Source organism: Astatotilapia calliptera, chromosome 5 (assembly GCF_900246225.1).
Source record: "Astatotilapia calliptera chromosome 5, fAstCal1.2, whole genome shotgun sequence".
In the NCBI taxonomy this organism is placed as follows: Eukaryota; Metazoa; Chordata; class Actinopteri; order Cichliformes; family Cichlidae; genus Astatotilapia; species Astatotilapia calliptera.
Genome location: NC_039306.1, coordinates 8,457,263 through 8,484,159, shown reverse-complemented (window position 1 = coordinate 8,484,159; position 26,897 = coordinate 8,457,263). Strand labels below are relative to the sequence as shown.

Sequence of the window (26,897 nt, the reverse complement as noted above, 5' to 3'; positions counted from 1 at the left end):
TAATATTTACATTTTGCCTTGTAAGGATTACACAAACCTGATATATTATGTGGATGGCTAATGTGTTTTGGCAAGAGCAGGCTGGCTGTTTCCACCTGCTTCCAGTGTTTATGCAAATCTAAATGGTTACTGATCACAGACAAATGAGAGTAGCAACATGTAATGATTGGCAAGACATAGCACTTTTCTTGACATGTTAAATTATTTACATCATTTTGTTCCACACACCACGCACTGTGAATATGGAAACCAAATTAAAATCTGTTTTGGGAAAGCTCAATATATTAGCAGACAGATTACTGTTGCATTAAGCAACAAAAACGATACAAAAGCTATTAAGAGCAAAATGTTTGATGCCTCAGAGAAGAATATGAAACAATGGAAAGAGAAGCACCAGTGATGTGTTTTGATAAGAAGTCAGGGGGAGGGGCAGAAGCTGCGTGGTTATTTGGGTCAACCATGGAGAAAAGGATGGAGTGACACCTTTGACAATAAAAAGCCGAGATGAAGTGAGGGAGGAAATTGGTTGGACACCCCCACCCCCCCAGAGCTTACTACTCCATAAATAAACAAATAATCAAGGGGAATTTCTGCTATGATGTAACCTGGCAAATCTGGGCAAAACAAACTGGGCAGCAATGCAGCGTGGGGAGTGGGGTAAAGAAGTGGGTGTTTATCATGCCTGGTTAATCCATTAGCTACATGCCGAGAGGGGCTTTTGTTGTGGATAGCCCTTTGCTTCGCGTGCATAAAGGCAGATCGCAGTGCGGGAAAACAACCGCTGAACAGCTTCTCCCACTTTTCATTAAAGTCAAGTAACGATAAAGGCGACACAGACACTATTATATAAATATGACTGTATCTAAATTGAAGTAAAATCATGCAATGAGTTATTGTGAGCAGAAACAATGCATTCATACCAACCCGCACATGCATATACAACCTCAAACAGTGGCGGCAACCTCCAAAATGAATTACCATCACGCTGCTTTGTTTAACTCTTGACTTTTTCCCAAGTATAACCTGCAATCTTGGATCCGCATCCTCAAAAAACAAGGAAGAGCATCAGGAATTCCTATCCCTCCACTGCAAGTGCATAAGCATCAAAAAGCATTACAATTTCCAGGGTGAAAGGCCAGTGGCATCAACGCATCAAAAGAGTAAAACCCCCAGACAAAGGCTGTCAAAAGACCGCAAGAGTACGAGAGCACAGCCCACCAAGAAGCAACAAAAGCTTACCCCGAGTCCTCCATCAACAGCGGCTAATGGCTAGGAGAAAAAAAAGACACGTGGGCTTCTCCAGAAGGCAGCCCCTCTCTTCCTCTCCACCCCTCGTATCTGTTTATTATTGCTCAGTGCTGCCTGCCGTCCTCTCTGTCTGACTAAGCCACGGTGCATCAGTGTGCATAGCAGGAAAACAGGAGCCGAGAACTCAAATCTCTGATATGATCAGCAAACTTTACGTGTGTGCCTGCTTCACTGAGAGAGAGATAATCCTATGGTGTTGTGCCTGAATGGCTCAGACAGAGTAGCAGAGGACAGAGAAGAGGAAGAGAAAACGCAGGGTGGGGGGAGACAAGCTGCAGGGCTGAGCACTGGGGATGCTTTACTTTGGTGTGTGAGGTGTTCAGTGATCATATTGTTAAATAAAATGCATACAAAGATTGTGTTTAGGTAACCTTTGACTGGTCATGTTAAAATAAGACTATTCAGCAAAAGAGAGACATCTATATGATTGTATAAAAGCATGAAACGACTATAAAATAATTATTGAAGTTGATAATTGGACTTTTTCAGATTTAGTGCAGGCAGAAACTTAAAGTCACATTTCTTTAGACCAATACTGGAGGAGCTTTGTAGTGTGGCATAAGTCAAGCTTACGAAGCTTACAAAGTCAACTTCTACAGCAAATGTGGCAGATCACTTGATCTCCCCGCCAGCCCCCATCAACTGAAACCCTTCAGAAAATGCAACCAAGCTCCACCACAGTTCTCAGGGCTTGCAAAATTGCTAGCCCGACGTCCCGGGGCTAGCGATTTTTCCAGTCGGGCTACCAAAATCCACCTCAGCCTTGCCCGTCGGGCTATCATAGGAAGGAAGGATATGTCAATGCTTTTGCATTCTTTCGCAAATGTAGCTGAGTAATTATGTCATCGGCATCAATGAGCCACTGTCAATATGTGACACATTGAAATCGCGTTTAAATTTGTGCTTGTTTTTTGCTTTCACTTTCACTTTGCGATGGCGCAAACTGTGTATAAAGAACAGCAGCACTGATTGTTAAGTCACAGATTAATTGCGCACCAATTCCTCTGGCATCGTCTTATCAATCGTTAGCTTACTATCAAACATGACAAGTGAAATCTCCTGCAGCAAGCTTAAACATGTGAGAGGTTGATTGCGCAGAGAATTGCTGATTGTTATGTAAGTATGTGTGTAAAAGCAGATGGATTTACGCAGGTATTTTAGTTCTTTACAGCCAAACAAGACAGGTCAGGGTGAAGAAGGGACAGCCAAAGAAAAGCTTACCACAAAACGGAAAAGTTATGACAAATCAGACTACAAGGCAAAAGGAAAGCGCAGCTTTTTTGGTTTAATGGACAAAAGAATTTATGTGGCTGGAATATGACGAGCTAAATAACATAATGTTCTGCCGGGTGTGTTGTGAGTTTCCCTCGATTTCTGAGTCGACAACCGCCTTTGTTACTGGGACCAGTCATTTTAAGAAAGACCCCATCAGAACCCATGAGAAATGCAAGAAATGCATTATTGCTCAGTCTGCAGTATCTTTCCTAGAACAAACACCAATTGCAAATACCATACTAAAAATAAACCTGAAAATCAGTTTAAAACAGCGTACTATGTTGCAAAGAGTGAACTACCATTGGCAAAATTTAGCAGTCTTTGCAAACTTCAAAAAGCAAATGTCCTAGATCTTGGTTCCACTTGCCTCTTACCTGTGATTTCAGTGGAAATTTCAAATTCAGGATCTGACATTCATATTCTACACAGTTCTTGCAAGTTCATAGAAATTTCTGTTCAATTAGGACAAAATATTTGAGTTGATGATTGTAATTTGTTGTTGTAATTTGTGTTTTGAATATTTTTAGATTGATGTTTTGTTTCCATGTATAATATTGTAAAGGAAACAAAACATCAATCAAAAAATTGTCCTCTTTTTTTTATTCGGGCTAAATAAATTATTTTGGGCTACCAAAAACTGAAGAGTGCCTGCTCGAAGGGCTATCAGGGATTTTGAAATTTTGCGAGCCCTGGTTCTACATGGTTTAATCATATATATCATAATCATATATGATTTAATCACTGTTAATACAGACACTGTTACTCTCAGGTTCTATCAGATGGTGTTGAGGTCTTGGGTCTTTAAGTGGACCTAGCTTGTTTAGATTGTCCCAGATACGTATGCATATCGATACGATTTCAGTGACACCAATGCAATTATCAGGTCTACAAGTCTGATTCTTTATTGATTTCTGATCAGTTTTCTGTGTAAAAGAAAAAAAATGTTCACCTACGGAGGTCTTCAGCATCGTGTTGTTAAGCGAGTCTGTACACAGTGTAGAAACAGAAAAAAAGATTCAGGTACGCAAAAGTGCAACTGCTATGACTGTGATGCTACTGACTCTCAATGTCCAATTGTAAGAAAAACCTGTGTCTAACTAACAAGGTTGCAAGGGGAGGATGCAAATACAGGGCAAGGAGAGGGAAAGCATAGTCAAAAATCTGAGCACACAGTGGTCATCCACAGAAATGGAAGTAAGGCAAAAGGCAACGTCTATAAATCAGTCTAAAAGCATATATTTTTACAGGATATACTAACACTAAATTAACAGAGAAGGAGATCAATATATACCAAGGAACCTGAAAAGCTCGACTAAACACACAGGATGATTAAAGGTCTGTACAAGGACGCTTCTTACTTGAGTACTTCACTGTAACTTATAAGGCAGACAAAGGAGCTTAGAAAAGCATCTGGACTTCTTTAAGTTACTTGAAGACGTTTCACCTCTCATCCGAGAAGCTTCTTCAGTTCTAAGGTCAAATGGTGGAGAGTCCCAGATATAAACCTAGTGGGAGTAACCCCCCACAGAGGGACAAAAGGACCCCCTGATGATCCTCTAATCGCCTGAGCCAAGGTGTGAAACTGGGTGTGGGTCCCAATCAGCCAGAGTTTCGGGTGAGTTCATTGTGAAACCTGGCCCCACCTTATCATGCGAATTCCTGAGATCAGATGGCCCAGGATGTGAGTGGGCGTTAAGGCATCTGGGAAGGGATCTCAAAACTGGATTATAGATGGCAGAGAGTTGGTGTCGTAAACCACCGCCTCTGTTCAAAGATGGTCGCTCACAGTGGACATAGATGGCTTATTTCACTCCTCTTTCAAACCATCTGTCCTCTCTGTCCAAAATGTGAACATTGGCATCCTCGAAAGAGTGTCCTTTATCCTTAAGATGCAGATGGACTGCTGAGTCTTGTCCTGTGGAGGTGGCTCTTCTGTGTTGTGCCATGCGCTTGTGAAGTGGCTGTTTGATCTCTCCAATGTAGAGGTCTGAGCATTCCTCGCTGCACTGTACAGCATACACCACATTGTTAAGTCTGTGTTTTGGCGTTTTGTCTTTCGGGTGAACCAGTTTTTGTCTGAGCGTCTTGCTGGGTCTGAAATGCACCGGGATGTCGTGCTTGGAGAAAACTCTCCTGAGTTTTTCTGATACACCGGCTACATGGGGGATGACAATGTTGTTGCATCTGTCTTTCTTATCCTCCCTCGCTGGTGTCTGATCTTCTTTTCTGTGCCTCTTTGCTGACTTTAAGAACGCCCATTTAGGATAGCCGCACGTTTTGAGTGCTTCCTTTACATGTGTGTGTTCCTTCTTTTTTCCTTCAGGCTTAGAGGGAACATGTTCTGCCCGGTGGTGTAGGGTCCTTTTGTCCCTCTGTGGGGGAATACTCCCACTAGGTTTATATCTGGGACTCTCCACCATTTGACCTTAGAACTGAAGAAGCTTCTCGGATGAGAGGTGAAACGTCTTCAAGTAACTTAAAGAAGTCCAGAGGCTTTTCTTTGCAAGCTCCTTTGACTACGATGACCTGGATGACTGAGAACCTTCACAGACTTATAAGGCAGACCCAACCCGTTCCCGATCAAGTTGTGTTCAAGATAAGAGATTAACAGGTATGAAATTGCAACCTACAGATGAATCAATGTTTTTCTGTTTCTGTATTTGAATAAATGGACTTATATTAAAAAAAATGATTAAATCACAGTTCATAACGCTACTCCTACGCTAGTTCAGCAAGGCATTAATCATAAATTGTCCGTGTGATCTGTTGTTGACATTTAAAATGGGTGATCACAGTACGCTCCACGACCCACACAAAGGCTTCATAGCTTCACAAAGGCTGAGAAGATGATGCAACGTCAAAGTTAGTTCTGATTTCTAAACAAAAGGAGGGAGGGAAGATCAGAAGGAAAAGCTACAGAACTAGGAAGGACCAAACTCTTTCAAGATTTAAAACAAATCCTTCAGAAGTAAAAAAGAAAAAAAGCTTAATTTTATTACGGCATTAATTCCTTCAGTAGACTGCCGTAAAAGGCAAGTATTGATTATGTCATAGGGAGATTACAATGATACTAAGTGTGTAGGTGACCCTGAGATAAACTGACGTAAGCTGCTGGGAATTTGTATGATGGCCAGAGAGCATTCCTCTGCTACTAACAGGGCAGCTATAAAATATTTAATAATTAACAAGGAATTCAGAACAAAAGTTAAGCATATAACTGAACATTAATTATTATTTTTTTGTTTATCAGCTGCTGGGTGGTTACAGTTAGAGATGGCAGGCTAGTGAGCCCCAGCTGCAAAAGAGCTGCCTAATTGGTGTTTGCTGTTAATTGGATTGCACTGTGTTATTCTGGCACTGGGGTTGGAAGGGCAGTTTGTTCACTTCTTCATATTTCTGCTAATTGATTGCTTAGTTATTCTTTACAATAGTCTTACTTAATCCCCCGAATGTCTTGCTAGCTCATTTCTGTTGATGCTGGAACTCAGTTTTTAAGTTTTGTAGTCATTTTAATTTTTTATTAGGGGTGCAACGATACACAAAATTCACGGTTCGGTTCGGTTTGATACTTTGGTGTCACGGTTCGATATTTTTTCGATACAAAAAAAATGTTCATGCCTTTTTAATTTGTCATTTATTAAAATTATAAATATATATTTTAACACAAAAGTACAGTTTTTAAATTTAACCCTAACCCTTGTGCGTGTTGTTTTTTAGCTCGTCATATTGCAGCCACAGAAATTCTTTTGTCCATGAAACCATAAAGCTGCACTTTCTTTTTGCCTTATAGTCTGATTTGTCATAACTTCTCCGTTTTGTGGTAAGCTTTTCTTTGGCTGTCACTTCTTCACCCTGACCTGTCTTATTTGGCTCAGCAGAACTAAAATATATATCTGTCTGTGAAGGTTCTCAATCATCCAGGTCATCGTAGTGAAATATATATCCTGCCGCACTCACATAAGCTCAGCGATTCTCTGCGCGATCAACCTCTCACATGTTTAAGCTGCGGGAGATTTCACTTGTCATGTTTGCATAGTAAGCTAACAATTAATAAGACGATGTCAGAGGAATTGGTGCACAAATTATCATCACTCACAGATCAGTGCTGTCGCTCTCTATACACAGTTCGCGCGATTGCAAAGTGAAAGCAAAAAAACAAGCGCAAATTCAAACACGATTTCAATATGTCACATATTGACAGTGGCTCACCCAATGACATAATTACCCAGCTACATTTCTGAAAGAATGCAAAAGCATTGACATATATTTTTCCTTCCTACAATAGCCCGACAGGCAGGGGAGAGATAGCCCCGGGACGTCGGGCTAGCGATATTGCAAGCCCTGTATCTGATTGAGGAATCACTCATCTTTGGAAAAGAGAGTTTATTACAGAGAAATGTCTCTTTCCAAAATAAAAGCTATACTATCCGCTTCTTCTGGGCTATATTCTCAGCAGCATATTAAACATATCAGGTCTCCATAAGGAGAATCCTGTGCTAACAGCTGTCTAAATGACTCGGCTAAAGTTTGTAGCATGCATGCTTGTTGTTTTTGTCTTTGCACTAGGATGATGTCGGTGTAAATGTGCAGTCATATTCGTTGTGTTCCCACTAGTGCTTTCAGGTTAATCTCGTTGAAATAACCTTAACGCCACAACACGGCAAATCTCCGTTAACGAGCTACCCTATACAGAGGGGCTAGACGGCCAACACGTTAACGAGCTAACTGCGCTAACACACTAGCTCCCACCCATGTAATTGAGCATTGCATGGCACATCCAACATACTGTTTTACTTTAGTCCATGACTCGCTTACCTTCAGGGTCATACGTCACATGAAAACCAAAATAATTCCAAACGCCAGATCTGAATGAGGGTGGGGAGGTCCACTTCTGTCTCGCTAGCTTGCCCTGCGCTCTTCCTTCTGACCATCCTGTCTGTGTTGAGCGCTCAGTGAATCTGCGTTCGACTACTCCGCCTAGGCTGCACTCTCGAGCCTAGGCGGAGTAGTCAAATGCAGATTCACTGAGCGCTCAACACAGACAGCATCGTCAGAAGGAAAGTTGATAAAATAAATTACAAATTTTGTATTGTTCTTTTTTTTTTTTCTCCCCTTTGGTTTTCTTTCTTTCTCTCCCCCTCTTTCTTTCATTCATTCCCCCTGTCCTATCCCACAGTCATGTCTGTCCCGTTTGCAACTGAAAATAAAATAAATTCATAATTATAATAAAGGTCAATCAAATGGACCAATATGATGATCCACTTAAAATAAATCCTCTTGGCATCTTTCTTGGCCTCAAGACAACAATTCTGATGGCTATAGATCCAAACGGGACACAAAAAAAAAAAAAAAATTGAAAAAAAATTGTATTGTTCGATACATATGCGTACCGAACCGAAAGCACTGTATCGAACGGTTCAATATCGATACGAATATCGTTGCACCCCTATTTTTTATGTATATAAAAATATGTGTGTAATATGTAATGTAGGCCAACAACTCAGTTCCTCACAGTCTGTATATGTGAGACTCTTGATTTGTTACAAAAAGCTGACAAAATTAACGAAAGAAAGCTGACAAAAGATTAGCAACACTGCACCTTGCCTTATGAAGCCAGTTAGACAAAGATCAAATAATGATGTCCACTATGTGAAATTTTAATACACTCTAACACAGCGGTCCCCAACCTTTTTTGCGCCACGGACCGGTTTATGCCCGACATTATTTTCACGGACCGGCCTTAAGGTGTCACGGATAAATACAACAAAATAAAACTAGTACCGGTACCGAAAAAAAGAAGATTTATTCATAACACACATGAAAAGACCCAGGAAAACCGAGTTAACGATAAAAACGATAACAAAAAAACGCTGAAAACCGATAAAAACCCTGAAAACCATACATTTCACACCTGAGCCTCAACTCAGGTGCCGGTACCGGTCCGAGGACCGGGGGTTGGTGACCACTGCTCTAACACACATCCTCTGCCCCTCTCAGCTTGTGTACAGTCCACATTATTCAAATTCAACTCTTTTTCTTCCCTCAGAACCAACCTGTTCATGCTGCCCTCATCACATTCAAGTCCTATAAATAGAAACACATTCATCAATTATTCACACTGCTGTGTAAACAGTTAGACGAGATGAACAACCCCACCTCACGTGGAGAAACTCTGTGATCTCACATCACTGTAAAGACAAAAAGATCAATATAATACAGGTGCACTCCAACGGGCCTACACATAACATTTACATGTAAAAGTATTTTACATCTTGAAGAAAGTTAGATTTGAATCCTAGTACAAACTTTATTCTACAAACAACATGACTCCAGCTCTGCAAAATACTCTGGAATCACAGCCGATGTCTCAGCTGAAAACACGAAGTCTGCAAGTAAATAAAATGTGTATGATCAAAGAGAATCTGGATGCCTCTTGCCTCCCTTAACAGCTGCTGTTATAACAAAATAAGCCTTGACGAGAGGCACTTCTCCTGAGTGACTGTTTTACCATTCCCCGGTACAAATATGTTACAAAATTCTTTACTCAGTCAAACAAATGGAAAACAAAAACAGTGTTTATACCGTAGCAAAACAGACTCCAAACCTAAAGAGTTCTAAAAGAATGAACTTGAAATCAACGAGAACAAGGCAGTCTGTCAGCTCAAATCTTCTAGGCCTAGTTTTGAAGCCACATGCATTATGTTAATTTCTTCTATATTTTCATTCTTGGCCTGCACCAAACTTGTTTTTATGAAAATAATTCATAGCTATGTCATACTATTCTTTGTGAAGCCCCTCAGTTGAGCATCTGTCTAAAACAAGCAGTTCTATCTCCACTCTCTTTAAGGCTACCTTTCTTTTAAGCCAGTTTTCAGCTGACTGATGCCCTGGCCCAAACAGAAGATTGGAGCATCAGGTTTGAGAGCTCCTCTACTCAACCAGACCGGGGCATCCTAGATATTAAGGATTAACCATTTTAAGGATGTTAATTCACACTAACATCACACAGAGCCTAGAGCAGAAGAAAAAGAATGGTCCAGACCACCTAAAGCCTAAGCATTTGGTTTCATTATTCAAAATTCTAGCCATGTTTTATAGGACAAGCCACCCTTATAACAATATACATCACAGGAAATAAGGAAAAGAAAATTAGGTGTACATTTCAGGTATGATCAGTAGGATGCAAACAGATTGTTAGCAGTTAAACATCTAATTGACGAGTAGGAGAAAAAAGGTGTTTACTAACTCTAAGGTTACTTATCCACAAATGAAATATAGCTACAGATGGTCATCAACAGAGCCAGAAAATAAACAAAAGCAGACATGACTCATGTAGTAGCTGGAAACACCTTATTTGTGCTATTATTCTGTCTGTTCCCCTAATTTAATAATGAAATCGTCTGTGGTTATATCACTAAGAAGCCACTGTGAATACTTACAGTGGCACTACAGATCAAAGTCTAGCTGCAGGCATTATACAGAAAAAATTGCAGAGACTTTTGTGAATCCAGAGGTGACTGTGTGGAGTCTGAAATACCTGCAGCAGTTACACAGTCAGAAAAAAGGCAGCTTACCAGACACTTTGGCCATAGGTTACATTAGTCACAGGTACCAAATAGTAATAAACGTATGAACAAAATGTTGGTAGTTGAATTGCATAATGTATGAAGTATGAACATTTATTTAAAACTGTTGTCTGACAACGTCACAGGTTACATTGGTCTTTAATGCTACTAATAAAATGGTATTTGAAGGCATGCAAAGTAATGCCCATTCATAATTAAAGTGTGGCACAGGATCAGTCATAAAAAACCACAAAACAAAACCCTCCACTGCAATTTCACATTAAATACACACACACAGCAGACTAAAAGCAGACATTCAGACACATCAGTGCAGATCATAGTGGCTACTGAACCTGGTTTATCGTCTTTGTGGCCTCTCAGTCCTCGACAGCGTTGCCTCGAGAAATTCTGACAGAACTGACACCTGACACTGAGAGACAGTGTCTGTTTACCTGCAACTCTGACACATCCTGCAGTCTACCACGCCTTTTACAAACACACACTGCAAGAGTGAACTTTGACGTATGCCTGAGAAGACACATTACGCCATCAATAATTAGCTGAATGCGAGAGAGGGTGGAGACTGTCGTTCCTTAAAAGGCACCTTGTAACCAGGCACAACTGTTACTGCATATCTAAAGGAAGGCCGACTGATAGAGGGAAGGCGTAAAATTACTCGTCACAGGGATTAAAACGGGCAGAAAGGACAAAGGGAGGAGACAGTCACACGGGTGGTCAGATAAAGCCTGATCTGTGGAGCACAGACAGGGATGAGTCAACATCAGGGTAACATTTCAGCTGCGCTGCATCCACTCAATCAATACAGATTTGCTGATGCGAACGCTGCAGTCTGAGCCATAACATTTCTTTTAGAATGGTGCATGAAAAAAACTGAATGATAATGAGTGCCGCAACACATTTTAGGAAAATTCTAAATAGCTCTTCTGTTATTTAGCGTGATGCTGTGAATAAGAGGACTCAGAGCAAGCAGGTGTGCTTACGTGCTTCAACAACAGACAGAGCAGTGTTAAAACATCAGCCATAAACAGCAGCAGATAACAACATGCAGGGACCCCAGAATCAAAGAAAGCTAACTGCCTATCCACACAGACAGGCACTCATCTCCTCTGTACGTGCCATCTGTGGGTCATCTACTTGTGCTTTTCCCAGGGGGCGACTGCTCTGTTTGACCCCAGTGTTATATCCCATAATTGCAAAAAGTAATTTATGACCAGTGTGCTGGCAAATAAAAACGGAAAGGGCAAGAGGTCTGGCTCTATGCCCCTGTACAAAAAACACAATCTTGTAATGCAGTCTTTTTTTCCTGCTGTGATTTGACAATTTCTGTTTTATTATTGTGCTGGGGCATGGCCGTGTGTGAGGCACTGGTAAAACTCTTTGAATACTTTGGTTTTATTGATTCATTGAAGACATAAAAGCAGCCTAGTAAAGTCTGGCTAGAATGAAAGTCACAGTACATTTACTTTCATTATAATACCCACGAGCTAGTTCCTCTTTAATTCTGTATAATGTTTTGATGACAAGCGGTGAAAAATATTATGTCCAACCTTGTGGTTTTAAACGCCATTAAGTGTTCAGAGCTGAGCCAGTTTTCTTTCAAAGAATTCAATCAATAATCCAGGACAAGTTTTGAGGACCCCAGTGCTCTTCATGCCAGTGTTTTGCAATGAATAATCTTTTTTTTTCATCATCCACAGCAGAGAGGCAGTGTGAGCTTTTTATTGAAGACCCCTGGTTCAGCTGCTGGGGTTAAAGTGTGAACCACACACACACACACACTGAAGCCTGGACTGAGCAAAGCTGATGCTGGGCAGGAAAATGGAAGTTACTGATTCAGTGCAGCTGCTAAAAGCTATGAGATGCACACACAAAAGCCTCTGCTGTTGATCTCATGAATAAACGTTTCACGCAGCTAGAAGTGAGAGCAACTCAGAGGATACACCATCAGTGATACAATCAGGTGAGGGCAAACTATGCCGGCTGCTGTTCAACCGGCAACTTTGGGGCAGTCAAGTTGGAATCTTTTATATTCAAATTCGGTTCTGCAGTGCACATATGGTTTATGAACACAACGTGTAGGTTTAATTAATTAATTAACTTTTTCCATGCAGAAGAAAGAAACGTCCTTTTCAAACGCGCACAGTGCAGCGCATTGACACTTTATGACAAGCCGAAGAAACACTTAGGTTTAGAGTTAATCTAATAAAAATATTATCAGAAGACAGTTCATTACTGTTAAGCTTTCTCTATCATAAAACCCTTTTGACGCTGGAAAAACACTGAATTGAGTATTTCTGGGTCTTTCAGTAAGCCAGTTTAAAGCTCATTTTTGGCCTTGGAACATCTGACAATATCTTAGCTATTGTTCTGCTTTGATGATTTTACATGATGACCTACATCACTACAACAGGATGTTTATTATATGTAAATATGTGTTAGTGTTTGGACAAAACACCAATTCAGAGGCTTCATATTTTTTTTTTTAATGTAAACGTATCTTCTGACATTTTAAGTCATTAAATTAACTGGTGCAGTTCTAATCCATACAAACACGCATATATTTTCATACACAAACACAGACCCCATCTTTCACAAACCCAGTCACTATGGCAACATCAAGCCCTCTTCCTTCCTTCTCATTTGACTCTTAAGCTCTTCACTGATGCTATAAATCTGATGGCCGGAACCTCAGAGGACCAAAGCAAACCTCCAGCCAACAACCTCTAATAGCTTCTTCTTGTTCCCCTAAAGCTGTGAGGTCCTTTTGTAACGTAACACCTACAATAAAGATGCCCCAGAGATACACACTGATATATTACACTCCAGTAAATAGAGGCATGCACATCACGTGACACATATCACATCAACTTATCCAAGTGCATTTGCTCAGTGAAGCTCTCACTGACACTCACAAAAACCTGAGTTGTGGTAAACTACAGCTAAAGAATGTCTTCTCGGGAAAAACACTGTGCCTGATGAAATTATTACATTTCAGAGGCATCTGACTGAAAGCCTGTACTGCCCTAATGGGTAAAAACAATTTGCGAATGAATTAGAATTTGAGGAAAAACAAGAAAAATAATTGCTTTTGTCTATAATTATTTTTAGATCCATTTAACTTGGGACAACTTTCAGGGCCCTGAGCCCCAGTTTGAAATACAGATTTTCATAAAGACCGCAACTAAGTATTATTTTCCTCATTGCCTTTTTAAATTAAATGTTTAGTCTTGGGCTGCATGTAATTAATTTTTTTCCCCATTAACTGTTTGGTCTGTAGCGCTTTAAACCTCTGGGGGGAAAGGCTGAGTCAGGTTAACAAAACATACACAAAAAACAGAATATAAACCTATGAAATCACCCATTTACCTTTAAAATACCTTTTCTCACAAAAGGAAAAAAAAAATCAAAACTGAGAAAAGGTAATGGCTACAATATTTTGCTTCTAACATGTCTGTTTATCAAGCACTTCTAGTTCCTGGTAATGAAAGAGCAGCTGAAGAACTGAATTTATATGAGTATAAATGTGATGTCTGGATTGTGCTAGGAGCTGATCTGCACTGCACAGTCACTGTCAGACTGTGCTGATTAAGAATCTAAAGGCACAGTGCAGTGAAGTCAGACAGTACCTAAACACAAGCAGTGGCTGGGCAGACAATTTTGAAACAGAAAATGAGTCATTAACATATTACCCATGTAAATAAATACAATAGATTTGGCTTTAATTACTGGTTTGCTTTTAAGGGGGATCTGAGAGGTTCATACCAAACCACATATGTACAGGCAGATGCTGCATTTAAAACATCTATTAAGCTGAACAGATTTGTTGACTGATTAGTCGGTCTACAGGAAAATCATGAACAAAGTCAGTTTTGACCAAAGCTCAAAACTTAGTCTTAAAAGAGATCCAGATAGCAGACACGAGCCTAATCATCTTACTATTGGAACAGCAGCAGAAAAAAACAAATTGTACTTTTCTGCAGATTCTTTTTCTACTCTTTTTCTGGTTGAAACCACACTACACGAAAACAACTGGATCACAAAACAACACAACTCATCTACAGGTATTTAAGGAGAAGCTAAGTGAAAACGACATCATTTCATGTGTCACTTCAGCTCTAAAGGATGGAGGATGCAAACCTTTAAGGGTTTGCAAAACAGCCCTGCTTTCTCTCACGATCCCCTGTGAGGATCCTATCTGAGACACCAATTACCTTCTAGTTCACAGCAGAATCGAAGGCCCTGCTCTCTCAACCGTTTACCTAAAAGCCTGAGCCACTAAAAATATATTGAGATAGCTATAAGTGGATCCCTTCCATTCAGCGACGGAAATTATTACCCGGAGAGTTTGTCCAAACACACAGCAGTTTTCAAAACATGCAGCAAAAGCACTCATCTGTTTTAATGTTGGGGTAATTCTCAGAGCAACTAAGATGAAATTAAAATTTTAATTGCATTCATCCAAAGCCAGACATAGATGGAGTAGCTTAGGATGTCTGAAGCCATATTCTAGGTTACAAAGGCTAAAGGGACACATAGAAAGAAATACTCAAGCCTAATTGCTTTCTTCCAATCGTCTAACATCGGCAGGGTGCACCAGATGTGACGTGCCAATCATGGAAAGTACAAATGACAACTGGAAGCAAACTGTTGTGTCTATTCCCACTGGGAATGACATATCCCTAATTATTCATACAAAAAGCAAAGACGGGCTAGGTTTTAGTCTAATTGATTACGTTAACAGTGATACTTCATCTGTCACCCTTCCTACAAAAATGGAGAGGGGCTGAACCACCAGCAGCAAATCAAATGAGTGTCACTAATTTTTCAGATAAACTAATCCAAGCTGGCACTCAAATGAAAGCTCTTTAACATGTGTGCACTCAGGCCTCCCTCTTTAAGTTTGTGGTCCTCAAACTGTGGGGCAGACCCCACTGTTGTGGTGAAGCATCAATTCATGATATATTACACTTGCTGGCAACTTCATTAACTACACCTTGTTAGTACTCAATTGGATCTCATTTTGCCAGCAGAACTGCCTTAACTCTTCTTGGTATAGACCCAAAAAGGTGGTGGAAACATTCCTCAGACATTTTGATCCATATTGAGATGATAGCATCACACAGTTCGTGCAGTTTTGTTGGCTGCAAATAGACAATGAGGATCTTCCATTTCTCCAAATAGCAAAGGTGCTCTGTTGGGTTAAGATCTGGTGACTGTGGAGGCCATTTGATTGCAGTGAACTCATTGTCAAGTTCAAGAAATCAGTTTGAGATGATATGAGCTTTGTGACATGGCACATTATCCTGCTGGAAGCAGCAACCAGAAAATAGGTACACTCATAAAGAGCTATACATGGTCAGCATCAATATTCAGGCAGGCTGTGGCATTTAAATGATGCTCAATTGGTACTAAAGGGTTGGGATCAAAGTGTGCTGAGAATCCCCCCACATCATTTCACCACCACTATCAGCCTAATCTGATGATATAAACTAGGGTGGATCCATGTTTTGATATTGTTTACACCAAATTCTGACCCTAAAAATTAAGACTCATCAGATGAGACAAGGTTTTTCCAGTCTTCTGTTATCTGATGTTGGTGAGCCCATGCAAATTATAACCTTAATTTGCTGTTCTTATCCAACATCTGTGGCACCTAGCGTGGTCTTCTGCTTTGCAGCCCATCTGCTTCAAAGTTCAATGTGTCGTGCACTCAGAGACGCTCTTCTGCATACCTTGGTTATAATAAGTGCTCTCCTTTCAGCTTAAAGTTAAAGGTTGTGAAAAAATCCCAGTGTCTACATGCCTAAATGGACTGAGCTGCTATCATGTCTTTAGTATTTTCATTACTGCTCCAGTCATTGTAGCTGAATAAACCTTCCTAATATTCACATAATAAGTTTATAGACAATACACTTTATTTTTCCAAAATGTGGGAAATTTCCTTGGTACAACTGCTAGAAGAATAGAATAAAAAAGGACAAAATACACATCTTAATAAGAGAAAAGTAATTTCAAATAAAAAAGAATAAAGTTTGATGATGAGAAATGAGCTGCAAAGACTTCCTTATAGTAAACAACATGAGAGGCAAAGGATTTTGAATAAGCTTATAGACTCAAAGCAAAGCTCAGTCCACTGGATGGACAAGACTGTGCTTGGAAAATAATTAAGGTTTAATCTTTAAATGTTTATTTGTAAAAAACAAAAATTTTTAAAAAAGCACAATTTCATCAATTCTCCAGAAACGTGTCACAAATGCGGTGTTTTATCCAACTTTTAACTGTCAGATCTCAAGTGTTTACAATTATGGAGAAGATAAAACATCAGATCCTCAAATTGACAAATAATGTGACTAATTAATAAATAATTGACACTGTTGTCACCTAATTATTGGTTAATTAACTCACCAGGTTAACATATAGCAAAGGACATCTACCCACATGTACACAGTAAGCTTTCTGTAATGTAGAAGAAGTGTTTTTTTTTTTTGTAAAAAATAAAATAAAAGTGACTTTAAAAGAGTATTTTGGGAAATAATTACTTCAGGAAGTTCAAAATCAAATTAGCAGTACACCCTCGACCTCTTTCAGGTAATGGATTAGAAGAGCTGCAGGCAACCCCAGTTGTCAGTTTAATACACAACTGTTCAGCCAGATATTAAAGCACATAGTAAATGGAGTGGTACTTCCACAGTGCCTTTCTACTCAATTCGGGCACTTCTCTACTTTTGGTAAGTCTCATTCAGCCAATCACGCACACGTTTATACAGCACTTTTATCCTTACAGTATGAACATGTTTATGTAACTGTTAGTCCTCCTGGTAAAATGACAGACTTTGGAGTTTGCAAGATCAAACTGAGAAGGTTTCTAATAGCTGCCTTCAGAACCACAGGAAGTGAAAAAAGGCAAAACTGTTCTTTGAGTGTTTCTTTTTTTAATTGCACATTAAATTGATGTATGATGCACATTTTAATCTATGGTTCTTACACAACTTTTTCCCTTTTGCATTCTAGATGCACAGTCTCCAGTGGTCTGATCTCTCACGGTCTGTCTGTACAGCAGAGCCTACCAAAGATCTGAGTTCAGAACCGTGGACAGAGCTCACTAACACTTAGAGATGAGAGACTCTGCTCAGGGGGAGGTCAGCAGCCCTGTCTGGCCTGATTTACCACCAGCTGATCTCCAGCGATAAATCAAAGAAATGTGCTGGTCTGGAGGAAGCACGGGCTTTTGCCCAGGGACAAGCTTTTTACTTCAGACGTCCCTCCCTGCCCTCTGCAGTAGCCCGCACAGGCTGCTGCCGGCCGGCTCTCCAATGCTTCATGCACTTTCTTCACAGAAACTCCTACTAAGGACTCAGATTGTAGATTTGCTGATCTTTGCTCATTTTTATATGAATAAGTGTCATGAAGCAGCAGAACAGAGCAGCGGTGTTAGATACAAACTGCGGGTTTTAGGCACAGATAAGGGAGGCAAATAATAACAAATCTTAGGCAGACTTGTATTTCTTTTATAAAAAAAATAACTTTTAAATCTGTGGACTTTAATTGAATCTCGCTGGCAATCGTCGCGGTCGCTTGCTGCCTCGTTATCGCCGACAGCAGTAATATTTGCTCTGAATTAAGCTACTTCATCATAAAAATCAACCGCCGGTGGCTAGCTGTTGATAGCAGACACACGGTTATGAAAGAAATCAAGAATAACTTACAAATTTATACGAATTGATAATCCAGCTTCCTTTGAGCTCTCAAAATGTAATAATTCCGTTCATCACCCGAGACTGCCTCCTTCTGTCGCCGGTAAACGCGCCGCTGAGAGGAGCCGCCAGATGGGGGAGGGTGAGACGGCTCAAATCAAACCAACCGTAACGGAGGGGTTGTTTTCCGGGAAGGTCTTTCAAAATAAATGCCCAATTTTCTTCTTCCTATTATTATTATTATCATCATTATTATTATCATTATTATTGTTATTGTTGTTGTTATTATTATTACAACGTTTCCAGGAAAATGTGTCAAATATGTATAAGATGAAATCCTTGTATTAGAGAAGCTGAAAGCACATGTTTTCTATTTTTCACTGTACTAAGAACAAGTATTTTTGGACAGTGGCAAATTGCTGTTATCTAAATAATCTTATTTTTATTTCTTCTTTGATTACTCACTCTTGCAGACATGACTGCCACAAAATTATCATTCATTTATACCAAGTTTTTTGATGTAACTCAACTGAAAAAAAATTCTAATTATTTGCTATATATTATACTGAATATACTTCATTGCCTGTGTGTTAACACACTGCGACTGTGTGTAGTCTGTGTAAAAATAAAGTAAAAATGGAGTAGAAATAGCCCATAATACTGTTTACTCTTAAAGGAAAAGTATGTATGTATGAAACACACCAAATGTATTTCGAGTCAGGTTGGGAAAATACCCAGAGATTTTTACTTCTTTATTCTGAAAGAAGCTTCCATGCAAATAAATGGACTGCATACAACACATTTCTTGGGGTTATTGTTTTGTTTTGATTTTTAAATGCCACATCCCTTCAGTAAAAAAAAGGTCTGTCTGCTCTTATGCATATTTAAAAATATTCCAGGTAGATATGAAGATTTTCTGCAGGAGTAACTTTCTTTTCTTGGAGGGCTGCATCTTGCTATCCAGGGTCCATGTTTCTGAAGCCTTTGAATCACTGCTGTGTAAAAAAAAACCCACTGTATTTATTTATTTATTCATTATTTGTAATATTAATATTACAAATAAACAAAGAGACAAACAGAAGGAGAAGAAGCACCGAGCACTAGTGGATGATTTTGTTGAGTTTTGAAATGCCCTTCACGTCTTTTTTAAACTAAGAAGAAGTCGCTGATCAGCTCGTGCAGCTGGTTTTAAAGGATGACCCCAAACTTTGCAGCTCCATATTGAACACAGGATACGTTTCCCCTCCACACCAGCAGAGGGCGAGCCTTTCCAGCCGGCCCGCGCCACAGCATAAACCTTCCTGATCGAAGAGAAACTTTCCTTCCGGCTCCGGTCCCTTAACAAGTGGAAAGGTAAAGTGAGACTCGGCGCAATAATCCAAATATATCTTCACCATCTCAGATTTTGTGAAATAAAAATAATAGTTTTTTCATTGTTATTAAAATTATAAATGGAGACATATGCGTATTTTAGCCTTAAACGCCTCTCAGTCGTTGATATTCGGCTTAGAAGTAGAGAAGTAACCCCGGCTTCAGCGTTCACGAACGGTTGCCATTTTTCTCCTGTGACGCGGTCTTCAGATATTAGCTTTTAATTTCTATAAAACAGAGTGGCTGTTGATGTGAATGTGTCCAAAAATTCGTGATGTGTTGAATTATTAAAGCGTCCGCTGATTGTCTCTTCAGCGATTTGATTTTCATTACTAGATGTGTCTTAGCACGCTAGCCAGTTAGCATGCTATTATTGAGGCTGCTGTAAGTATGGGTTGAGTTCCAGGGATCTGATGCACGTTGTCTCTTAATGCAGATGCTGATGCCCAAGAAGAACCGCATTGCTATCTACGAGCTCCTCTTCAAGGAGGGAGTCATGGTGGCCAAGAAAGACGTCCACCTGGCCAAGCATCCTGAGCTTGCTGACAAGAATGTACCCAACCTTCACGTGATGAAAGCGATGCAGGTGAGAAAGAACGAAGGTCCAGCTTGTAAAGTTCTCACCAAGACTAGAATTAACTGAGATGTAGTGACTGTAAATGGGCTCGTGGGGAGAAGAAAGTGGGGGAATGTGACAAAGTGATCATGAATGTGTTTTGAGCATCACTTAGAAGTTCTGGGTTTGTGTTTTTAAGTGGGAAGATGTCATTTGTCAGTCCAGATATCAAGTCCTGGTTGTGTACCTGTAAAATTTGTTTAGTAGTTTAACAGTACCATGCTGTCTGGACAATGTCCCCCTTACATGTTTGGGTTAGAGAAAGTTAAGGGATGAGAATTATATTTCTTTTCAGCAGTTAATTCTGAAGTGAAGCTCCTCTGCATTAAAAGGAGCCAATTTAGATGGTTTGGGCATGTTGTTATTACACCTCTTAGGGAAGATTTTTGTTTAGGCGTGGTCCAGATTGGGGTGGCTAAACCCGAGGCAAATTCAGGATACTCTAATTTGGGACTCTCTTCCTATCCTCCCAGAAGAGCGGGAGTGAGTGCAGATTTAGACTTTTCTTTTTATATTTATAATATAGAGCCGTTAAGAAGAGAGGAAGTAAGGGAATGCATGCAGAAAAAAGGACTTTGCTTGAAGGCGAACCTAGGCTGCTGCATTTAGTTCTGTGGCATGTGGTCATCTGGTACACCTATGAGTCCTTGATTTTATTTTGAGTTTACTGTGTAATGTATACAAGTGGCTGATGCCATCGCCACCTTGTGCATGGCGCTCACATCCCAGTGTTTTATGCAATGCCTGCCATAATGTCAGGACCTGTCCCCTTTGTGTGTGCCCCACCACTTTTTAATAGACGGTTTGATTTGGTCCACTGTTGTATGTGGGGGAAAAATCAGCATGTATCTGTTTATTTTTTATTTATTTTTCTTTGGCTTTCACAGAGGATGTAACATTTAGCTGATTTTTACTGCCGTCACACTCATGGCAAATGGCATTTACAGTAGGATATTACTGATGTGTATCTTTTGTGCCCTTTCAGGTTTTGTAAAGTTGTGTGGCTGATTATTTGCTCTTTCAAACATTTTTCACATGGGTGTTGGTGTCGGCTCAGAATCTATTGCATCTGAGTTCATTTTATCTTTTGGAATGATTGTAGGGCAGTATGGTGTGTGGTGGTTAGCACTGTTGTGCACTTACTTGCTTTCTGTGCACTTACCTGAGCAAGAAGCCTAAAGATACTTTCTGCATAGTGCTGCCATACCAACCTAGATTTTGTACTGATTTATTGTGGTAGTCAGTATAATGTGGTAATTGTGCTTTTCCGTGCAGTCTCTGAAGTCCTGTGGGTACGTCAAGGAGCAATTTGCCTGGCGCCATTTCTACTGGTACCTCACCAATGAGGGCATCCAGTACCTGAGAGACTTCCTCCACCTTCCCCCTGAGATCGTGCCCGCCACCCTGCGCCGCCAGACCCGCCCTGAGACCGCAAGGCCCAGGCCCAAGGGTAAAACATCTATCATACATGCTTGTTTCTAATAAGTTTTGATTTTTCATTTCCTGAAGCCAGAAATACTAGTAATAGTATTTAATATGTTAATGCTTCCTGAGGTTATAAATGATATTGAAGCTGATTGTGAACTCAAAATCTGGTGCTCAAACACAGTTTTCCAGAAATCAAAGTTGCTAATCTAAACTTCAGCAGATTGTTTTAGATGTTCTGGATCCTGAGTGTGATCTGTTCTAAATAAGGTTTATTTTTTTCTCTTTATCAATGAAAGTTTTTTGATTGACTTCTGAACTAGATCGTAACAATCTCATTTCATAATTTCCTTGCCTTTCATTGAAGCTGAAGTTGCACTTTCAGTTGGCATCTTCAATTGGATCTTATGAAAATATGCTAAAGAGGTTTCAGCAATTAAGTGCCACATAAAATGTTATGGTCTCCTCTTGCTGTTAGAGGGTGTTGTAAAGCATACAAATTTAAGTAGTTCATTAATAAACTCAAAAGAGGGACCTCAGAGTCCAAAGACTTATATTTAGTGAGAATTGTTAGCATTAAAATTAAAGAATTTTAAAGCCTATTGAATTTCCTCTTTTGGAAAGCCAGGAAAACTGGAGCTTAATGTTTTGTCATCTTTTTACCTGCAGGAGTGGAAGGAGAGAGGCCCGCCCGCCTTAACCGTGGGGAGGCTGACAGAGATGCTTACAGGCGATCTGCTGCGCCCCGTACGTATAACACCAACTACACTAGTCACATTATGAGTTGCTCATGTGGTCTTGTGATGTTTACATGAATGATGCAAACTAAAATGGTAATTTTGGATCATTAAATCATACGGTGGTGTTATTCATTAGTAAAATGTCTTGATTTTTCAGAGTGAAATGTGAAAATGCAGTGATGTGACCCATCACATGTTCCTATAGTTTGTCTACTCTTGTCTGAATGAGCACCTCAGTCCTCATTCTTATAGGCTGGTCACGCAGATATTAACACCAATAGTTGTAACCGCACAAAGCTCTGAAATGACCTGCCTCCAAAAAGTACAGGCATCTGCAGACATCCGAGCACCTCGATAAACTTTGAGTAGATTTGTATAAAATTTTAAAGTTGGAGGACCTCTAGTGGCTGTCTGAATCACTGCATGTAAAAACTTTACACTGGCTACGTCACCTTTAGATGGCGGTAGAAACCAATGCCCTGGAAAATGTTAAACGTTAATGGTAAATGTAATGTTGTAAAATGGTTTGTTTTAAGCCAAATCACAGCCTGTTTCCAAACCAGTAGTGCTTGTGCCAAAACAAAAGCAAATGACATGTTAAATATGTTCTTAGGTGAGAATCTAAATCATGTTTCCTTTAGAAAACTGATCACAATGATTCAGATGAAACATGTTATCAAATATATATTATTGAAAGGATTGAGCTTGTATGACAAAGACAAAAATCGATGTATGTGGAGGATTTGGATTTTAAAAATGAGGCATATGAAGCTCCCATCACATCATTCTGATGTTCAGAAGGCAATTTGCTGGTGTGAACTTTAAACTTGTTTATCAAAGAAAAACAACAGTAAAAATTATTATTACTGCCCCACCCCCCCTGTCTAATTTTGGTATATATTTGACATGTTATGGTGAAGTTTTAACAAGTTTGACATTTCTGAAAGTTACTGGCTGACCTCTTAACTCATAACTTCTCCTTTAGCTGGTGCTGACAAGAAGGCAGAGGCCGGTGCTGGAGCTGCCACAGAGTTCCAGTTTGTAAGTACATTTCCTTTGTTTCATGCGGGTATTTTGAGAAATGGGCTGGCAACAAAAACCTTGTCTTGATCTTGAATGTTTTTCTGTTATAAGAATTGTTTTCTACAGCAGAACAACAAAGGCTCTCCTCCCTAAATTTGTGGGTGCGGTTTTACATGGGTTTTAAAAAGGAATGTCAGAAAGCTAAATGTGGTTTATACAGTGCAGCTGGAAAACTTGTAGATTCTTGTATTGAACATGTTGGTCGACTGACAACATTTTTCTGTTGCAGAGAGGTGGCTTTGGACGCGGCAGAGGACAGCAGCCTCAGTAAATTTCACTCTCTCTTTGTGTACAATAAAGAAAATCCAAATACAACTCGGTCTGTTTGTGCTTTTCTTCTTAAAGTATTTTGTAAGATGAGCAGGCGAAAGTCCACATACGTTGGTTATAAATTTGAGCAATGTGATGGTGGACCAGCTCAGGATTGAGTATTAAAATACTTTGATAATTAATGAGTGTGTCAAGAGAGGTGCCACAGTGAGACTGAGATGGTGTCAAATGAAAAACAAATGCCTTTGTTTTTGGCAGGAAGTTAGTCTGGTGGGTAAATTGTGTGGAGGGTCATTTTTACAGTTATCTCCCTCACTGTTAGTCCACACAGAAAACATTAGGTGGTTATGGTAGCGTCAAGTTGAAATGATCTAGGACTCAATGACTCACCTGCATACTAAATTGGGCCTTTTTGGCAAAGTTATAATTAACCCAACATAACCTTTTTACACAGAGGAAAATTTCTTTTTAAAGTTTTTAACATTGACTCTCATAGTTTTCCTGAAAGCAAAGATGGATCTGGGCTCTTGTGCGTGATGGACTGGTACCCTATCCAGGGTGTAGTGCGACCCTAAATTGGATAAGTGGAAGAAAATGAATGGATTGATTTTCCTATGTTGACAAAAAGTACTACCAACCCTGGAAAGGATGTCAATCTACCCTGATACTACTGAATGTCAGGAACTATACTTGACCATGAGAAACCCAATTAGGTTGTAGCTGCTACTGAAGACTCAAAATGTTAACCAGCTTATCTTTTAATTTTATCTGACATTTCTACGATGTTTCAACACAAATTTGACTTGACAAATCTGCTTATAAGCAGATTTATCTAATGAAAGAAAGTGTCTTGACAGTCTTGAGATGTCCTGCTGCTGACATCCTGAAAGTAGACCTAACTCTTTTTACACATGAACCTCAAGAGTTAAAACAAACTGATGGGTGAGTTGGCTACAGAGTTACAATATTTCAGTTGTTGTAAATACCTACATACTCTAGAAAGAGCACACTTGGAGACGTATTGAACACACACACACCAGCCTGAATGTGAAATACTGGTGTTTATTTGTTGGCACATTTATATTACAATCTTCAGTCTTCTCACACTGGTCTTATTCCACAGTCCCAAATGACAAAAGAGGAAAAAAAATAAAAATTCCAGTGACACATAGACCTTGAACACAAATACAGATATGCAACTTCAAGGCTGAGGTCAACGGTTCAAAAGTGAAGTTATCAAATTCAGAGTTTGTTTGGTTGTTTTTCAGAGATGGCAGCTGTCTTTTTTTTTTTTAATTAACATTTTTCCAGTCGTTTAGCAGGTGAAACGGTCATCATTGTGCTACAGGAAAACTGAATGTTACAAATCCTCAGCTGCTAAGTGATGTGCTTTGTTTTATTCTTTTGCTTTGGCCACAAGACGGGGCCCAACTAACTGACATGGCAACACATTAATAAACCGTCCACTTTGGTAAATTAAATGAAGTGACTTTATCTGAAGCTCCAGTGGTTTCAAGTTAGGAAGCGTCATTATTTTAAAGAGGCAATTTTATAGCCAAGAAGTCCAAGAAAGGGTGAATGTGTTTGTACCATCTAATGATACCATCAGTCTAATGTGGAATTCAAGTGAAAACCTTTACTTCCAAATTTCCCGCTAGCACTCCAACCTAAATCAGTCAATTTGTGACAGAAACTGTTTGAATTTTAGTAAGAAGGGTTAAAAAAGAAAAAAAGAATTACAATAATCCTTTAGGACCAAAGCCAAAGTGCATTCTCTGGCTATCAGATTGCTGTGTTACCTATATACAAGACATCAGGTTGTCAGTAACAAGAGAAGACAAAACAAAACACAGGATAAGGAATAAGTGGTTATTAATAATTAAAAATGACTGGCTGTTTACTTTACTGTTTAAATCCTCCTCACATTCATTTTGACAGTACCTGTCACCCGCATCAAACTAGAGAGCCATAGTTTATTAGGCTTTTGTTTTCTGCCATATGTAGTTTCATCCCGTTTCTATTTAATTGTACCTTTAGATGATGACTAAAAAGTCTAATCAACACAAAATCTCATTTCAAGTGCCAGGTAGAGCATCATAAAGCAAGACTTTGACCACCACACCTTTCTAAAACAGCAGTAAAAACAGTCCAAAGTCTCAGGCTGGAGGAGACTTTAGACCCTTTTCACCTTAACTGTCATTCAGAAGAGATCTGAATTCCTGGATTATTGCAGGGCAGTGTTAGCAGCTGTGCTAGCATGTGGTGATTTCCACCATAATCATAAACATGGAAGAAAAGACTCAGTCCACCACTAAAAGCCACTCTGCTCTTTGTCTAGATAAACTTTCCTCCGCTTGCTTTCAGTTCTCATTTCCTATCAAAGGGTTTCTCATCAGATTGTGAATCATAAGACTGGAGTTTTCTGTGCATATTCATTGTTAAATACATAAGTACTGCCAAGTCTCCCAACAAACCCTAATGAAATCTTTTTAAATCTATGGGCATCAAATACTTTTTTAATGTGGCTATAATCAGTTTTTTGTTAACATGATTTTTTTTAATGTAAACTGTGTTTCTCTTATGCAAGAATCAAAGACCTTTTGCCTATGTACTTAAACTCAACTTTACACTATTATTCAGCATCTTTTAGCTCCTTCTTGTGGTTTTCCAGCCTGCAGTCCCACATTGCCTGCATTTATACAGTTGTAGCATAGTTTTCAGCTGCAACTGCTTAGCAAAAACAGAGTAAACAGCCATCTGGTGAAAGTAGTGGCGGGGTTATAAACTAGTCAGAAAGAGATAAGGGAGAGCAAACAAAAGATGAATAAAAGGAAAAACAGAACCGAATGAAATTCACCAGTTAGAAAACGACAACTCCAAACAAATGCAAATGTTTGTTGGATGTGCAAATTTTGTGTCCTATAAACTTGGAAGGTGAAATGTATCAGATCTGCTTATGCAAATTTTTCCAAATTTATCAATGTGGGGAAAAAAAGGCAGAACACCAAAGTGGGGAGATCAATGAAAGAAACCCTCTAGGGGAAAATTCACTGATTAAACCTAGTGGTACAGAGGAGGAAAAGACTCCAGGCTTTCCAGCTCAGAATGCAGTTATACTTCATTTCATAGTTTGACTAAAGATGATAAACAAAAAAAAAAAAAGAAAAAAAAAAAAGAAAAAAAAATCCTTGCCATTACCAATTAATTTTGGTCTAAAACAAAAACATTAAGGTTGTTACAATTTTCTATTATAAATAGGCTCTTTAATCTCACCCACAGCCACATTCCTTGTTCTTTAGCCTCTGATGTACTGAATGCTATCTCAAGAGAAAATTCCTCACAGCTTTAAAGCCAACGCAGTGAGTTCAATCAGGTTTTCCAGCCTCAATTGAAATGACATGTAGCACTCACAGATGTGTAAGAGGTGTTTTGTCATTTGTATTCTCATCTTTGATCTATACAGAAATAAACAATTTACAATAAAAACCTCTTACATGCTATCTACAGCGCCTCCAGTTTCACAGTATTG

The 26,897-nt window shown here is 39.4% G+C and overlaps 2 protein-coding genes across 2 annotated transcripts in view; one reads left to right on the top strand and one right to left on the bottom strand.

Annotated features, from left to right (window-relative positions):
- Positions 1-18,052, bottom strand: part of pacsin1b (protein kinase C and casein kinase substrate in neurons 1b) — a 36,200-nt gene extending 18,148 nt beyond the window's left edge. Inside the window, exon 1 of the mRNA XM_026167036.1 lies at positions 17,876-18,052. The gene's annotated coding sequence lies outside the window, so the exon portion shown is untranslated. The remainder of the gene's footprint in view (positions 1-17,875) is intronic.
- Positions 18,053-19,133: 1,081 nt separating this feature from the next.
- On the top strand, positions 19,134-23,413 carry rps10 (ribosomal protein S10). Its single transcript, XM_026167033.1, has 6 exons — positions 19,134-19,216; positions 19,671-19,820; positions 21,126-21,300; positions 21,945-22,022; positions 23,001-23,056; positions 23,328-23,413. Exons 2-6 carry the CDS (start codon positions 19,671-19,673, stop codon positions 23,367-23,369), a joined length of 501 nt encoding a protein of 166 aa, XP_026022818.1. The 5' UTR covers positions 19,134-19,216; the 3' UTR covers positions 23,370-23,413.
- Positions 23,414-26,897: the final 3,484 nt, after the last annotated feature.

Bases quoted from the DNA above. Each gene is read 5' to 3' on its own strand.
- rps10 (XM_026167033.1), top strand. From the start codon at position 19,671: ATGCTGATGCCCAAGAAGAACCGCATTGCTATCTACGAGCTCCTCTTC. The intron at 21,301-21,944 runs GTAAAACATCTA...TTTTACCTGCAG, and splicing joins CGCAAGGCCCAGGCCCAAGG to GAGTGGAAGGAGAGAGGCCC. The intron at 22,023-23,000 runs GTACGTATAACA...CTTCTCCTTTAG, and splicing joins CAGGCGATCTGCTGCGCCCC to CTGGTGCTGACAAGAAGGCA.